Source organism: Heterodontus francisci, chromosome 10 (assembly GCF_036365525.1).
Source record: "Heterodontus francisci isolate sHetFra1 chromosome 10, sHetFra1.hap1, whole genome shotgun sequence".
In the NCBI taxonomy this organism is placed as follows: domain Eukaryota; kingdom Metazoa; phylum Chordata; class Chondrichthyes; order Heterodontiformes; family Heterodontidae; genus Heterodontus; species Heterodontus francisci.
In genome coordinates, this window is record NC_090380.1 from 79,155,272 (window position 1) to 79,172,353 (window position 17,082).

Here is a 17,082-nt window from a genome sequence, read left to right on the forward strand (position 1 = left end):
TTCACAACCCTTTGACCGAAAAGATTTCTCCTCATCTCAGTCCTAAATGATCCACCTCATCCTAAGACTGTGCCCAGTGTTCTATTTCCCCAGGGAAATCAATCCTTTGGGGCTGAAATTTTGGGTCCCCCCCACCCCCCCGGAGACAGGGATGCCCTGAAAATACCCGCACTGGGAGGCATGTCTATTCAAGGTGAAGATATGGTGCCAGCAATAATCACCAGGATGGGGAGAGTGTGGGACAGGAAACGGGCATCAAACAGAGGTCGTCTTCTTCCCCCCCAGCATCATGGGGGCAGAAGAGCAAGGGGCAAGGCTGCCAATCACAATAGGACGGCCACCTGTCTAAAAGGAAGGCTGCAGCCGGCATTGGAAGCAGAATGTCATATTTTGGGCCCAGTGGCAATGAAGGGCAACACCCTCCACAAGAGCAGAGCCCCGGGCATCAGGAGAACATGGGAGAGGAAAGGGGGCAGGAAGGCAACGGAGGCCATACCCTCAAACGGGATCTATCGCTGAAGATGGAGCTACCTGGAGATGACAGAGACCCAGTGCCGCAGGAGACTGTGCCTCTCCGAGCAGATGATCACTGACATCTGTGCCCTCATTGGTGAAGACCGCGCACCTAGCAGCACTGGTCACCATTCCCTGACAGTATCCGTCATAGTCAGAGTGGCCTTGAATTTCTTCACTGCTGGCCCCTTCCAGAGATTAGCTACAGACCTCAGTGGCATCCTCACAAACGGCCGCACACCACTGCATCTCGCTGGTTAATGATGCCCTCTTTGCCAGAGCTGAACAGCACATTCATTTGACGACATACACAGCCTTGCAGAGATAGAAAGCATTGGGGTCCGCTTTTATCACTGGATTCCTCCAGGTGTAGGGCATCATTGATTGCATCCGTGTGGCCATCAAGGCACCCAGTGGCCAGCCAGTGAGATCCAGTAACAGGAAGGGCTTCCACTCCCTCAACGTCCAGATCACTGGTCTGCGATCACAACAAGAGTTTCCTCCATGTGCATGCTCGCTTTCCTGACAGCTGCCATAATGCCTTCATCATCCATCAGTCCAGGTTGCTTCAGATCTTCATTCCAATCCCCAAAGTGCATGGATGGATCCTACAGGACAAGGGATATCCCTTGTAGAAAAGGTTACTGATCACTCCACAGGAACCCCAGAAAGAGGCACTGAGGTAATACAACCAATCCCACCCCATCAGCAGGTCAACCATTGAGCAGGCCATCAGACTTCTGAAGATGCGAGTCTGGTGCCTAGACCAGTCAGATGGTGCCATACCATCCTGCAAACCGTCATTGTGGTGGTCTCTGCGGTCTCTATTACATGGTCCTCCAGAGAGGTGTGGACTTTGAAGACAATGAAGCTCTGGAAGGAAACAGCTCATCATCGGAAGAGCAGGAGTAGGAGGTGAGGGAAGAGGAAGAGGAAGAGAACGGAGATGACAGTGAACAGGGAGGTGCCGCTGCTGCCTGACAAGGTGGCCTCCTCCTGCCACCCTCCAGGAAGAGGACCTCCCTCCTCTCCCTCACAGCCTCCGGCATTAGATCCAGGTTGACATCGATGAAGCAAGGGGCTGCCCTGCCCCGGGTGCCAGGCCTCCAGCTCTCCTGTGACATCTCACTTCCCTCTGGTGCAGTGGAAGATTGTGGCACAAAATGCAGATATCTCCCTCAGGACAACCAGCAGCCTCAGTGATGGCTGCCGCAGGAGTCTAAATGAGTCCTACACTTCATCTGGCCCACCTCAGTTCCTGCTCATATTGGCTGTAAGTGGAGAAGAATCCTGTCTCCAGATCAATTAAGGGCTTTCCCACATGAAAATCTGAACTTTAACTGGTTTACCCCGGAGGTGGGCCTCCATGTTGAAAATTCAGCCCTCAGTGTCGATCCTGCCAAGTGCCTGCAGAATCTTATATGTTTCATTGCAGACAACAGCCTGCAACACAATGAGGCTGAAGCAGGCCCAAAGAACTGAGCAAATCTGTCTCTGTGAGGTGCGAAGACCCAAGAAAAGCTTTTTCCAATCTTTGACTCCAAAAGGACCAACTGAGACTCCAAAAGGAGAAGTTTAAGCTCTGGTCAGGGTAACTGATCTTTGAGATTGCCTTATTTAGTCTAAGGTATGGGGCCTTACACAAAATCTCAAAGGAACCAATGCCAGCTGAGATCCAGTGACTTCAGTCAGCGTAAAAACAGGGAGAGATGTAAAATGAGCTGTCGATTTGCTATCACCTGTTCTACACTATCACACAAACTTATCTCCACTAATTGTTAATGCTAGCAAGAAGACAAAGCTGAAGAGAATCCTTGCCTTGCACAGTTGGTATAAAGCCATAAGCTCTTCCTCATCTATTCCACAGCAATTATGTGGAGGGACTACAGTGGCTGAGAGTCACTGATAGTTTGATCTGTGCAGGGAGATTATTTTAAAAATGTTAGTTAGCTGACCTCTTGGAACCTATGCCAGTGCGCCCAGTAGACCTGCCAACTCTGGCTAGATGTATTTTGGCGGTTTCATCACATGACCTTCCACCACCAATCGCCCTGCCCCCATACTCCTGCTATCAGTCACCCGAGTTGTCCATCTTCATGGCACACCACCTTCCCCCACCAATTGGAAAGCAAACAAACACAGTTACCTAATTGGATGATTCTTGACCGGCAGTCATATAATCTCTCCTTCCCCCATTTTCAATATTTTTGTAACTACTAAATGGAAGCATTCAAAGAAAAAAAAAGCAAATATATTTAACGCTCCTATGGTTTTTTTCCTGGGTTGCTAGCAGCAATGTACGGGAGATTACCTTTAATCCCAAGAGACTCCTAGGACAAACTGGAGGGTTGGCAACCCTAACGCCCGGGCATCCCTGCCATTTTGTGGCCTAACTGTGGAATTGGCCTGAGTGTCTTTACCAGGTCCAAAAGCATGTACGATAACATCACATCAGTATTCACCACAACAATGGTTTCGCACAACACATGATGCAACAAAACAAATGCATATTGTAAGAACTCCTAGCAAATTTAAGCTTAAAGTTACCTTTAACTATAACCAAATTAACACTTGAATGTTCAGATGACGATTTCTCTTTCCACTACTTTAACCAAGATATTAACCTGTTTAAGTTAAATAGGCAGTACAAACATGTTAAGCATTTATCTGCTATTATTGGCAACAGTAATTTTTACAGTGTTGTGTGGAATAACCACTCGCAATCACAGAATTGTTACAGTGCAGAAGGAGTCCATTTGGCCCATTCTGTCAGCACCGGCTCTGAAAGAATAATTCACTTAGTGCCATTCCACCGCCTTCTCCCTGTAACCCTGCACATTCTTCCTTTTCATGTAACAGTCTAATTCCCTTTTTAATGCTTCAGTTGAACCTGCCTCCACCGCACTCTCAGGCAGTGCATTCCAGACCTTAACCACTCACTGTGTGAAAAAGTGTTTCCTCATGTTGTTTTTGCTTCTCTTACCCATTTGTTTAAATCTGTGCCCTCTTGTTCTCGATCCTTTCTTGAGTGGGAACAGTTTCTCTCTATCTACTCTGTCTAGACCCTTCATGATTTTGAACCTCTATCAAATCACCTCTCAGCCTTCTTTTCTCCAAGGAAAACAGTCCCAACTTCTCCGATCTATCTTCATAACTGAAGTTTTTCATTCCTGGAACCATTCTCGTGAGTCTTTTCTGCACTCTCTCCAATGCCCTCACACCTTTCCTAAAGTGCGGTGCCCAGAACTGGACACAATACTCCAGCTGAGGCCGAACTACTGTCTTATGCAAGTTCAACATAACTTCCTTGATCCTGTACTCTATGCTCCTATTAATGAAGCCCAGTATACTGTATGCTTTATTAACTGCACTCTCAACCTGTCCTGCCACCTTCAATGACTTATGCACATATACACCCAGGTCCCTCTGCTCCTGCACCCCCTTTAGAATTGTACCCTTTATTTTGTATTGTCTCTCCTTTTTCTTCCTACCAAAATGAACCACCTCACATTTCTCTGCATTGCACTTCATCTGCCACCTATCCTCCCATTCCACCAACTTGTCTATGTCCCTTTGTAGTTCTACATCATCCTCCTCATAGTTCACAATGCTTCCAAGTTTCATATCATCTGCAAACTTTGAAATTGTGCCCTGTACACCAAGGTCTGGGTCATTAATATATATCAGGAAAAGCAAGGTGCCAACACTGGGGAACTCCACTACAAACCTTCCTCCAGCCCAAGAAACATTCATTAACCACTACACTTTGTTTCCTGTCATTCAGCCAATTCCATATCCATGTTGCTACCATCCCTTTTATTCCACAAGCTGCAAGTTTGCTCACAAGTCTGTTGTGTGGCACTGTATCAAACACCTTTTGAAAGTCCATGTACACCACATCAACAGCATTGCCCTCATCAACCCTCTCTGTTACATCCTCAAAATATTCCAGCAAGTTAGTTAAACATGATTTTCCCTGAAGAAATCCATGCTGGCTTTGGTTAATTAACCCACATTTGTCCATGTGACTATTAATTTTGTCCCGAATTATTCTTTCTAGAAGTTTTCCACCACCGAAGTTATATATATATATATATATCGTGTGATATAATCTGAAATACAGTGACAAGAGGGTTTAGGTTTGATCAAACTCTCCTCTGGTGGATTTTCAGCACAACTTTGAGTTTGAGCCACTCTTGGCTGTTTTGGAAACTGAAGCTGGAAAGCAACCCTTTAAAAGGCTGGGATAGACAGATTTTTGGTCTCTCAGGGTGTCAAAGGATAATGGCGAGCGGGCAGGAGAGTGGAGTTGAAGCCTACCATCAGCCATGATTGTACTGAATGGCAGAGCAGGCTTGATAGGCCATAAGTTCTACTCCTGCTCCTATTTCTTGTGACATGTAACCTTTCAGGATTAATACCTCCTTGAGAAATATAGACCTTTTTTGTTTCTTTCTGATGGCTAATCCTACCATTATTTGTTCATTCCTTTGAAACTCTAATAAATGGAATTTTAATAAATCCACTCCACAGAACGATGTTCATGTCACTTGATATGTTCCTCAGGAGCTCAGTGAGCGCTGTCAGGCACAACATTTATCAACACATTTCTGTCACACTTTGAAAGCAGCTGCCTCTGTTTTTGAATTTTCAAACATTTTTTAAAATTAAAATAAAAAAATGATGTTACATATTTCTCTTTATGATCAGCCATGTCACTTTAAAATTACTATTTGGAGAAATTAGAAGATTTATTTTAGATGTAATCTCTTCTTATCCCACATGCTTTATTCCACTATGAAGCAATTAGCCTGGAGCTTTTGCACAAATAAAGGTCCACAGTCCTGTTCCACTGCAACTTAGTATATACGACACAAAGGACTGAAAGAGTGCATCTGCAGGAAGGTTTATTACAGCATTTTGTAGTTCTGAATGTCATTTTTTTATTTAGTTGGATTTAAATTCTCCTTACAGCAGTGATGCTATGTGAAGTTGTTTTGTTTGGGGATTTTACTCCAGGTATTTTTCTTGGGTTCAACATCTCAGATCACTCCCATAGATGGGCCTGCTCTCCCTATGGATCAGTGTGCCTAAATCTGTAATTGTAGCAATCCCAGTAATCAAACCTCACTGTATTTCAGATTATATCACACGATTGTGTGTGGTTATATCATACAACCTCATGTGATGTTTCTTGACTTTTTAATTACTGGTTATATCACATGACCTTGTGATCTTCCCTGACTAAGGCTATAAATTACCAAACAGATTCATTAAATAGTAAATGGACAAGAAAATAGCAATAACACACTGTAGAATTACAATATTTACTGGCTCAACCATCCCTCATCAGAAGACAGAAAATAACACACTTTATTGTGAACTGGACCTAGCATAAAATTTTCTTTTATTCATTCATGGGATGTGGGTGTCGCTGGCAAAGCCAGACTTCAATTGCCCATCCCCAGTTGACATTGTGAAAGTAGTGGTGAGCCAGCAACTTCAACCGCTGCAGACCCTGTGGCAAAGGTACTCTCACAGTGCTGTTAGGGGGGAGTTCCAGGATTTTGACTCAGCAAGGAACAGTGACATATTTCCAAGTCAGGATGATGTGTGGCTTAGAGGGGAACTTGCACGTGATGGTGTTCTCATTTGTCTGCTGCCCTTGTTCTTGTAGATGGTAGAGGTCATGAAAAAGTCTTGGTGAGTTGCTGCAGTGCATCTTGTATATGTGAAGGGACGGTGATATAGTTCGAAGTCAGGATGGTGTGTGGTTTGGAGGGGAACGTGGAGGTGGGGGTGTTCCCATGCATCTGCTGTCCTTGTCCTTCTCGGTGGTAGAGGTTGTGGGTTTGGAAGGTGCTGTTGAAGGAGCCTTGGTGAATTGCTGCAGTGCATCATGTAGATGTTACACACTGCTGCCACTGTGTGTCGGTGATGAAGGGAGTGAATGTTGAAGGTGGTAGATGGGGTGCCAATCAAGCGGGCTGCTTTGTCCCAGATGTTGTCGAGCTTCTTGAGTGTTGTTGGAGCTGCGCCCATCCAGGCAAGTGGAGAGTATTCCATCACACTCCTGACTTGTGCCTTGTAGATGGTGGACTAGCATTGGGAAGACAGGAGGTGAATTACTCGCCACAGAATTCCCAGCCTCTGACCTCCTCTTGTAGGCATGTGGGCACATTTATGTGACTGGTCCAGTTCAGTTACTGATCAATGATAACCCCCAGGATGTTGACAGCGGTGGATTCAGCAATGATAATGCCATTGGACATCAAGGGGAGATGGTTAGATTTTCTCTTGCTTGAGATGGCCATTGCCTGGCACTTGTGTGGCGCGAATGTTACTTACCACTTATCAGCCCAAGCCTGGATGTTGTCCAGATGCAGCAAGAGATGGACACGGGCTGCTTCAGTATCAGAGGAGTTGCAAATGGTGCTGAACATTGTGTAATCATCAGCGAACATTCCCACTTCTGACCTTATGATGGAGGGAAAGTCATTGATGAAGCAGCTGAAGATGGTTGGGCCGAGGACACTACCCCGAGAAACTCCTGCAGTGATGTCCTGGGACTGGGATGATTGACATCCAACAACCACAACCATCTTCCTTTGTGCTAGGTATGACTCCAGCAGTGGAGAATTCCGCACCCTCACCATGCACCCCCTCCCCCTCCACCCCCCGATTCCAATTGGCTTCAATTTTGCTAAGATTTCTTGATGCCACACTTGATCAAATCCTGCTTTGATGTCAAGGGTAGTCACTCACACCTCACTTCTGGAATTCAGCTTTTTTGTCCATCTTTGGACCAAGTTTGCGATGAAGTCTGGTAACAAGTAGAACTGATGGAGCCCAAAGTGAGCATCGGTGAGTAGATTGTTAGTAAATAAATGTCATGTGATAGCACTTCAACGATACCTTCCATCACTTTGCTGATTATTGGCAGTAGATTGATGGGCAATTGGCTAGATTGAATTTGTCCTGCATTTTGTGTACAGGACATACCTGGCAATTTTCCACATTGTCAGGTAGATGCCAGTGTTGCTGTTGTACTGGAAAGCTTGGCTAGGGGCACAGCTCATTCTAGAGCTCAGATCTTCAGTGCAACAGCGAGGATGTTATCGGAGCCCATAGCCTTTGCTGTATCCAGTGTGCTCAACGGTTTCTTGATATTAGGTGGAGTGAATTGAATGTCTGAAGGCTGGCTTCTGTGATGGTGCGGATCTCAGGAGGAGGCTGAGGTGGATCATCCACTCGGCACTTCTGGATGAAGATGGTTGCAAATGCTTCAGCCTTGCCTTTTGCACTCACAGGACTGGGCTCTGCCATCGTCAAGGACGGGTATATTCCTGGTGCCTCCTCCTCCCATTAGTTGTTTAATTATCCACCATCATTCACGACTGGATGTGGCAGGACTCCAGAGCATTGATCTGATCCATTGATTATGGGATCGCTTAGCTCTGTTTATAGTATGCTGCTTCCCCTCTTTAGCATATTTGTGGTCCTGTGTTGTAGCTTCACCAGGTTGGCACCTCATTTTCAGGTGCTCCTTGCATGCCTTTCTACACTTCTCATTGAACCAGGGTTGGTCCCTTGGCTTGATGGAAATGGTAGAGTGAGGAATATGCCAGGCCACTAAGTTTCAGATTGTGGTGGAATACAATTCTGCTCCTGGTATTCAGCAGGAAGTTTCCTTGCTCATGTTTGAGCTGATGCCATGAGACTTTATGGGGTCCTGAGTCAATGTTGAGGACTCCCAGGCTACTCCCTCCTGACTGTATACCACTGTCTGATGGGTCTGTCCTGCCGGTGGGACAGGACATTCCCAGGAATGGTGATGGGAGGAATCTGCGACATTGGCTGTAAGGTATGATTCAGTGACTATGACTATGTCAGGCTGTTGCTTGACTAGTCTGTGGGACAGCTCTCCCAATTTTGGCACAACTCCCCAGATTTTGTGAAGAGGTCTTTGCTGGGTTGACTGGGCAGGGTTGCCTTTGTCATTTCCAGTGCCGAGGTCAATGCCGGGCGGTTTGCCCGATTTTATTCTTATTATTTCTTGTAGCAGTTTGATACAATGGAGTGGCTTGTGGGCCATTTCAGAAGGTAGTTAAGAATCAACCACATTGTTCAGGGGTCTCGAGTCACTGCATCCTTGATTGCAACTGCTAAAAATATAGTCACCATAATTTATTTCATTGATACAAGCATACAAAAACGACAGACAGGAAAGACCCACTATCCATTTAGCCTGTCCCATATAGTTATGATGCACAATGCATCACAATATAGACACTTCTTACCCACCCAGAGCCATGTGATCTCCTGGAGTTGGTGAACAACCAAACCCAGGCCAATTACTGACAAAAATCTGGCAAATGATAATAATGTAAAAAATTGGAACATGGCCAGAGCTCCCCTCATAACTCCACTGGGCTTGAAATTCCTCTGATTTCTTCCCATTGGTTAATGCATTTGCATCAAGTTTTTGTGTATGCTATTTTAACCAAGTTAAGTTACTTCAAATAAACAGGTTAAAATAATGCAAAGAGAAATTTCAACCCTGTACAATGGTGCTGAACTGTGCAAATCAGGAAGCTCCCAGGTTTGAGCCCTGCTCCGTGGTGGGTCATAACTGCTCCTTCCTAATGCTTTGTTTTTGTTGGATGCATGAAGGCTGAACCACAAGAACTACCAGCTTTGGGCACTTTGTCATTTGAATCCTCTTTCACACTAGGTGGTCGAAAATAGCATCATAGTATACTTTAAGTTGACTGAGAACAGCGTTCAGCTGTCACAGTTTTTACTTCTAGTTGTTACATATATGAGTCTGTAAGAGTTTCCTAGTGGCAGTGAAATCAGTCTGAGTTGAACTTAGCGTACTGAGGGGAACCAGATGAATACATTTTAGAAAATCATGTGGATGAAAATCAATACTATCCCTGGTCACCTGATAATTGAGATTTAGTTTTACATTCACTGTAGTTCTGTAGGAACAGGACAGCACAAGAAGTGAGTAAACTTACTGCAATGCACAGGCATGTGGGTTCACCTTTCTCCGTCACAGCACACTCCCTCCCAGCACCGCAGAACACGTTGGCACAAATCTTGGACTTGCTTTTCATTTCCTGTGGTAAAAAAATAAACAACCATCCAATGAGTCACAGTAATTCTGCAAAGTGTGAGTAACATTACATTTCAGAGCAAGAGGTTTTGTTTCCATAAACGTTCACCAGTTTAATCAAACACTTGATGTGTTAACATTTTCACGTTAAATTTCCTTAAAATGGGGTATCAGGAGCAGCTGGGGGAATCTTAATTAACATAGACTTTAAAGTTCCACAGATGAGTTGTGCCTCTTTTTTTGCCAATAAAAATAACTTGCAGCTGCTGATGAACTACAGAGATATTTACACGAGTGCCAGCTCATTTTCTTATCCATTGGAATAGTCACTGACATAAAACCCATGTAACAAAAGAACTTGCATTTATATTGCACCTTTAATTATTTCAGAACATCACAAATAACTTTATAGCCAATGAAATACTTTAGAAACAGAAAATGACAGCTATTACTCTTATTTTTTTTAAATGTAGCAGAAGGAAACTAAAAACCAGTGAATTTGAATTCCATTGTGGGTAAAGTTATGGAAACCTTTATTAAAGAGATCATAGAGCATCTGAATAGAAATAAAGTCATTAAAGAAAGCTAATATGGGTTCATAAAGGGGATGTCTTGCCAATCTAATTTACTGTTTTTTTTAGTGTGACAAAAGAGCTTGATAGGAGTAAAGCAGTAGATATGGTGTACTTCAGTAAGGCCTTTAATACAGTTTCTATGTAAAGACTGTTACTAAAAAATAAAGAAAGTGGGAATCAGTGAAATATCTTATAAGGGATATGTTGTAGGTGAACCCAGAGGCTAGTGGTACAGGGATTGGCACTGGCCTGAGAGAATGTTACCTTTGGGGTTCCCAAAGCTTTCCACCACTAGGGGTTTTCCTTGGCTCCTGTTTGTGCCTGTTGTAGACTATTCAATGGAGAATGATTGCTACAATTAGTCAACAACTCCATTGTAACCGTATCACGTGACTACCAGGATGGTAGAAAGTTAACTAGATGGACCTTGGTCTGACCTGCGATCCCTCCTCAAGGAGGCAGAATGTTGGGTGTCTGTGGCAACAATTCTGGCAGGAGATCACTCACATCATGTGGAGAGAGGTGGAGCTGGCAGAGTGCCAAATCACTGTTGTGTATTCACTAAGTCTAACACAGGAACATAGAAACATAGGACTTAGGAGCAGGAGTAGGCCATTTGGCTCTTCGAGCCTGCTCCGCCATTTGATAAGATCATGGCTGATCTGGTTGTGGTTTCAACTCCAATTTCCTGTCTGTCCTCCATAATCCTCCCTTGTCCAGCAAAAATCTATCTAACTCAGCTTTGAATAAATTCAATGACCTACCCTCCACTCCTTTCTGGGGAAGAGAATTCCACAGACTAATGACGCATTGAGAAAAAAATTCTCCTCTTCTACGTCTTAAGAGGGAGATCTCTTATTCTTAAACACAGTGTCCTCTAGTTCTAGTCTCCCCCACAAGAGGAAATATCCTGCTGGTATCCACTCTATCAAGTCCCCTCAAGATCTTATCTTCAGTAAGATCACCTCTCATTCTTCTAAACGCCAATGGTTATAGGCTCAACCTGTTCAACCTTTCTTCACAAGATAAGCCCTTCATCCCCAGAATTAGTTGAGTGAACCTTCTCTGAACTGCCTCTAATGCAATTATATCCTTTTTCAAATATGGAGCCCAAAACTATACACAGTACTCCAGATGTGGTCTCACCAAGACCCTGTACAGCTGCAGTAAAACTTCCCTACTTTATTATTCAATTCCCCTTGCGATAAACTCCAACATGCTATTTGCCTCCCTAATCACCTTGCTGTACCTGCATGCTAACCTTTTGTGAATCATGTACCAGGACACCCAGATCCCTCTGTACCACTGAGTTCTGTAATCTCTCTCCATTTAAATAGTATACTGCTTCTTGATTCTTCCTGCCAAAGTGGACAAGTTCACATTTTCCCACATTATACTTCATTTGCTAAATTTTTGCCCACTCGCTCAACCTATCTATATCTTTTTGAAGACTCTTTGGGTGGAATTTTATGTTCTCCCCATGGCGGGTTTGGAGGCAGGGGGAGCATAAAATCAGGTGGGATGGTGGTGGTGGGGAGGGACTTCATTGCCATTCACAGGCCTTCCCACCCGCTGTCAGTTGAGGCCCATAACTGGGTAATTAACCCCTAAGTAAGGGCCTCTTCCCGCTGCAGCCACAATTACCTGTGCACCATGTCGCTGCACGGAAGCACGACATGAAAAACCGTGCAGGCTGCTTCCCGACTGCGGGGGTGGGGGGGGATCTCATTCAAAGGATGGGACCTGGTATTGGGAAGGGGTGGGGGGGGCGGTGCCCGCTGAGGGCCACCTATGCCCTTGCTGCCATTCACCCGCCCTCCTCCCCCACGACCCTCACCCCATGAGTCCCCTCCCACCCTGACCTACCTTGAGCCTGGTTCCAGCGCCCCTCATCGGTGTCGGGTCACTGCAGCTACAAAAGCAGCGACCATCTCCGCAGTGGCGCTTTAGCTACCTGCCTCTGATTGGCCGGCAGCTCTGCAAGGCTGGGACTTCCGTCAACGGGGTACTAAATCAGATGGAAGGCCCATCAGTGTCCAGTTAAGTGCCTGACTGGCACTAAATTTGGCTGGCATTCCATACAAGAGCTGGCACAGGGATCTCGGCGTTGGTTTCCCCGACATTGAGACCCCCACCACCAGCACACCCTTTACTTCCTCTTGACAACTTACTTTCCTTCCCATCTTGGTGTCATCGACAAATTTAGCTACCGTACATACCTTCATCCAAGTCATTGATATAAATTTTAAATAGTTGAGGCCCAAGCATTGATCCCTGTGGCACTCCACTAGTTACAGCTTGCCAACCTGAAAAAGACCCATTTATTCCTAATCTCTGCTTCCTGTTAGTTAACCAATTCTTTATCCATGCTAATATGTTACCCCCTGCACCATGTGCTCTGATCTTGTGCAGTAATCTTTGATGTGTCACCTTATAAAATGCCTTTTGGAAATCCAAATACACATCTACAGGTTCCCCTTTAGCCACCTTGCTTGTTACTTCCTCGAAGAACTCTAATAAATTACTTAAACACAATTTCCCGTTCACAAAACCACGTTGACTCTGTCTGATTCCATTACGATTTTCTAAGTATCCTGCTATAACCTCCTTAATAATAGATTCTACTCATTTTCCTCTGACAGATCATAGGCTAACTGGCCTATAGTTTCCTACTTTCTGTCTTCCTCCTTTCTTGAATAAAAGTGTTACACATGCTATTTTCCAACCTGCTAGGACCCATCCAGGATCTAAGGAATTTTGGAAGATTATAACCAAAGCCTCTACTATCTCTGCAGCCACTTCTTTTAAGACCCTAGGATACAGACCATCTAGCCCTGGGGACTTGTCAGCCTTTAGGCCTAATAGCTTTCCCACCATCTTTTTCCTGGTGATGGTGATCGTTTTAACTTTCACCTCTTGATTTTCAAGTATCTTTGGCAGGTTTTCTAAGTCTTCTACAGCGAAAGCAGACACAGAATACCTGTTCAGCAACTCCATAATTTCCTTGTTTTCCATTACCAATTCCTCAGACTCACTCTCTAGAGGACCAACACTAGCTTTAGTTACTCTTTTCCTATTTAAATACTTGTAGAAGCTCTTACTATCTGCTTTTATATTACTACCTAGATTTCTCTCATACTCTACATTCTCCCTCTTTTTTTGTCATTCTTTGCTGGTTCTTAAAATCTGTCCAATCTTCTAACCTACCGCTAATCTTTGCAGATTTGTACAGTGTTTCTTTTCATTTGATACTATCCTTAACTTCCTTATTTAGCCATGAATGATGCATCCGTCTCAAAGAATCTTTCTCACTGGCATAACTCTTTGCTGAGAGTAATTAAGTATCTCTCTCAAAGTCTACCACTGCACCTCTACTGTCCTACCTTTTAATCTAGTTTCTCAGTGCACTTTAGCTAGCTGTGCCATCATAATTCTTCTAATTACCTTTATTTAGGTTTAAGACACTAGTCTTAAGACCCACATTTCTCTCCTTCAACCTGACCATGAAATTCTAACATGTTATGATCACTGTCGCCTAAAGGCTCCTTTACCATGCGGTTATTAATTAATCCTGTCCCAATGCACATTACCAAGTCTAAAATAGCCTGCTCCCTAGTTGGCTCTAGAATGTACTGCTCTAAGAAATTGTCCCGAATACACTTTATGAACTTATTTTCCAGGCTACCTTTGCCAATCTGATTCACCCAATCTACATGTAGATTAACGTCACCCATGACTACTGCGGTACCTTTCTGACATGCCCCATTTATATCTTACTGTATATTCTGTCCTACAATGTAGCAACTGTTAGGGGGCCTATAAACTACCCTCACAAGCGCTCTCTTACCTTTCCTATTTCTTATCTCTACCCAAACTGATTCTGCATCTTGCTCTTCTGAGCTAAAGTCATCTCTCGATACTGTACTAATGACATCCTTAATTAACAAAGCTACCCCATCACCTTTTTCTAGCTTCTTGTCTTTTCAAATGTCGAATACCCTTCGATTTTCAGGTCCCCACCTTGGTCACCTTGCAACCATATTTCTGTAATGGCCATCACGTCATACATATTTATTTCTATCTGTTCTAACAATTCATTCATTTTGTTACGAATTCTGCGTGACTTCAGATACAGAGCTTTTAACTTAGTCTTTTTATCATTTCTGCAATCTTTGGCCTTATCTGCTGGTACAGTCTTATGTTTATACGCTCTGTCCCTTCCTGCCACACTGGTTATCATTACCCAAATCGCTACCCTGCTCTATTACCTCTTTGTTTCCCTTTATTTTACCACATCTCCTCTCACATGATCCCTTCCCCCCACTATTTAGTTTAAAGCCCTCATGACTGCCCTAGTTATACAATTCACCAGAACACTGGTGCCAGCACGGTTCAAATGAAGACCATTCCAATGGTACTGCTCCCACTTTCCCCAGTACTGGTGCCAGTGCCCCACGAATTGAAACCCATTTCTATCACACCAGTCTTTGAACCATGCATCCACCTCTCTCATCTTAGTTACCCTACGCCAGTTTGCTTGTGCCTCAGGTAATAATCCAGAGATTATTACCTTTGAGGTTCTGCTTTTTAATTTATCCCCTAGCTGCTCATACTCCCTATGCAGAACCTCTTTCCTAGCCCTATCTATGTCGTTGGTACCCACGTGGACCACGACATTTGGATCCTCCCCCTTCTAATGAAAGTTCCTCTCCAGCCCATGAAAGAAAAAAATAACCAATCTGCAGCCCTCACTCTCTTCTATATAAGCTGGAAAGGACCTCAAATCTGTTGGACAATTGAAAGGGCTGAGGATCCTCCACTTCTGCCTTCTTGATCCCCTTACCTGCCTCAGTCGCAGTCACATTCTCCTGTCCCTGACCACTGACCAAATCAGAAGACGGTAATCATGGGATGTGACCGCCTTCTGGAACAAAGTGTCCAGGTAGCTTCCCCCTCCCTGATGCATCGCAGTGTCTGTAGCTCGGCCTCCAGCTCATCTACTCTGAGCCAAAGTTCTTCGACCCGTAGATACTTACTGCAGACGTGGTTGCCGTGGATCACATTGGTGTCCGTGAGCTCCCATATACTGCAGCTGCAACACATCACCTGGCCTGCCATCCTGACTGTGTTTTAAATAACTAATTAATTATTTCCTTAATTAGTTTTTTAATGAATGCTTCTTCTCACCATGAAGTCGTGCAGTGCAAGCAGCCATTGTAGAACTTTCATTTACACCTCCCCAACAGAGAGAGCAGTAGATAGGTAGTATACAAAATGCTCAGCCAGTTCAAAACATATATCACACTCCCTCCCCACTTTAAAAAAACTTTATACATTAAAATTTAAAATGGCACATGTACATAATTTCCCAGAATACAATAAAAATACCTGAAATTTAACAGGTTGGGTTGCATGCTTGTTACTGTAATCACAACTAAAACATATATAACTCAATATTTCCAGAGTAATTTAAATTAAAAAAAATCATTTTTCCTTAACACCAGTATGTCTTTAACAAAAATATCATTTGACAAGAAATAATGAAAAGAACAATTTATTTCTTCCTTCCTACATACTTTTGATTAACCTATCTGGCTTCTTTCTCTTTTTGTCTGGGTATCTTCTTCCATTTCCATTAGCTTGACTTTGCTCTCTCAACATCTCAGACTGTGTCAACCCTGAACTTTTGGCTTTGACTAGCAACGCCACTTAATGGTTGGAATTGTGAAATTGATTGATTAGTTTTAATCAAAGACCCTGACTCAATTTGCTCTACCGGTGGATTCTGTGATCTCGGCAAACTTTCAGTTTCTTCATGACTTGCACTTCCTTTCTGACTTTCATTTGGGACTGTAGGAATTTGGACCATAGGAGGTTTCTCATGCTCTCCTTTTGTCAAATTTCCACTTTCAAGCAAATGATTTACATGACACTGACGGAGTCTCTCCCCAATCCTCAGTAGATACGGGAATGCACCTAATCTTTTTACAACAATTCCAAGCACAAACTTCTCATAATCATCATGGTTTTCCACCATGACCTTCTACCTGCACTGAACTCACTATGTTTCATGGCTTGTGTATTATGACTCATCTTCACTCTGTCTTGTTTTTCTCTTACTTTCCTATTGACATCAGGCTTAAACAAACGAAATCTTGTCCTAGGAGCATGTTAAATACTAATTTGTCAGATGAGAAACCTGTTGTGGACTGTGGGGATATTCTGTAGGAGAACAGAAAATTATTTAGTCTGTGTTGAAGAGAAACATGGAAATTACAGCCGAACCTGTCACTGAGCAAACACCTCTGCAAAAACCTCTTTACAATTTGTACAACTTTTTCTGCAGCACCATCTGATGCTGGGTAATATGGCGGTATTAGAGTGTGTTTGACTCCATTCTTACTCAGAAATATTTCAAACTCTTCTGACGTAAACTGTGGATATTTATCTGACACCAACACTTCTGGCAACCCCTTGCAAACCAACTTCATAAAACCTCAATGGTATTGGGCATAGACTCAACATTTATCCACTTGCTATGGCTATTGACCAAAACAAAATATTCTTTCCCTTCTACTTCAAAGAAATCAATATGTACTTGTTCCCATGGTTTTCACGTGCTTTTTTTTATTCATTCATGGGATGTAGGCGTCCCTGGCCAGGCCAGCATTTATTGCTCATCCCTAATTGCCCTTGAGGAGGTGGTGGTGAGCTGCCTTCTTGAACCTCTGCAATCCATTTGGGGTAGGTAGGTAGGTATACCCACAGTGCTGTTAGGAAGGGAGTTCCAGGATTTTGACCCAGCGACAGTGAAGGAATGGTGATATAGTTCCAAGTCAGGATGGTGTGTGACTTTGAGGGGAACTTGCAGGT

The 17,082-nt window shown here is 43.8% G+C and overlaps 1 protein-coding gene across 1 annotated transcript in view; it reads right to left on the bottom strand.

Moving 5' to 3' along the window:
* Positions 1-17,082, bottom strand: part of fstl1b (follistatin-like 1b) — a 172,385-nt gene that overhangs the window by 49,306 nt on the left and 105,997 nt on the right. The window contains exon 3 of the mRNA XM_068040842.1: positions 9,537-9,638. Coding sequence (XP_067896943.1) covers positions 9,537-9,638 — 102 coding nt within the window. The remainder of the gene's footprint in view (positions 1-9,536; positions 9,639-17,082) is intronic.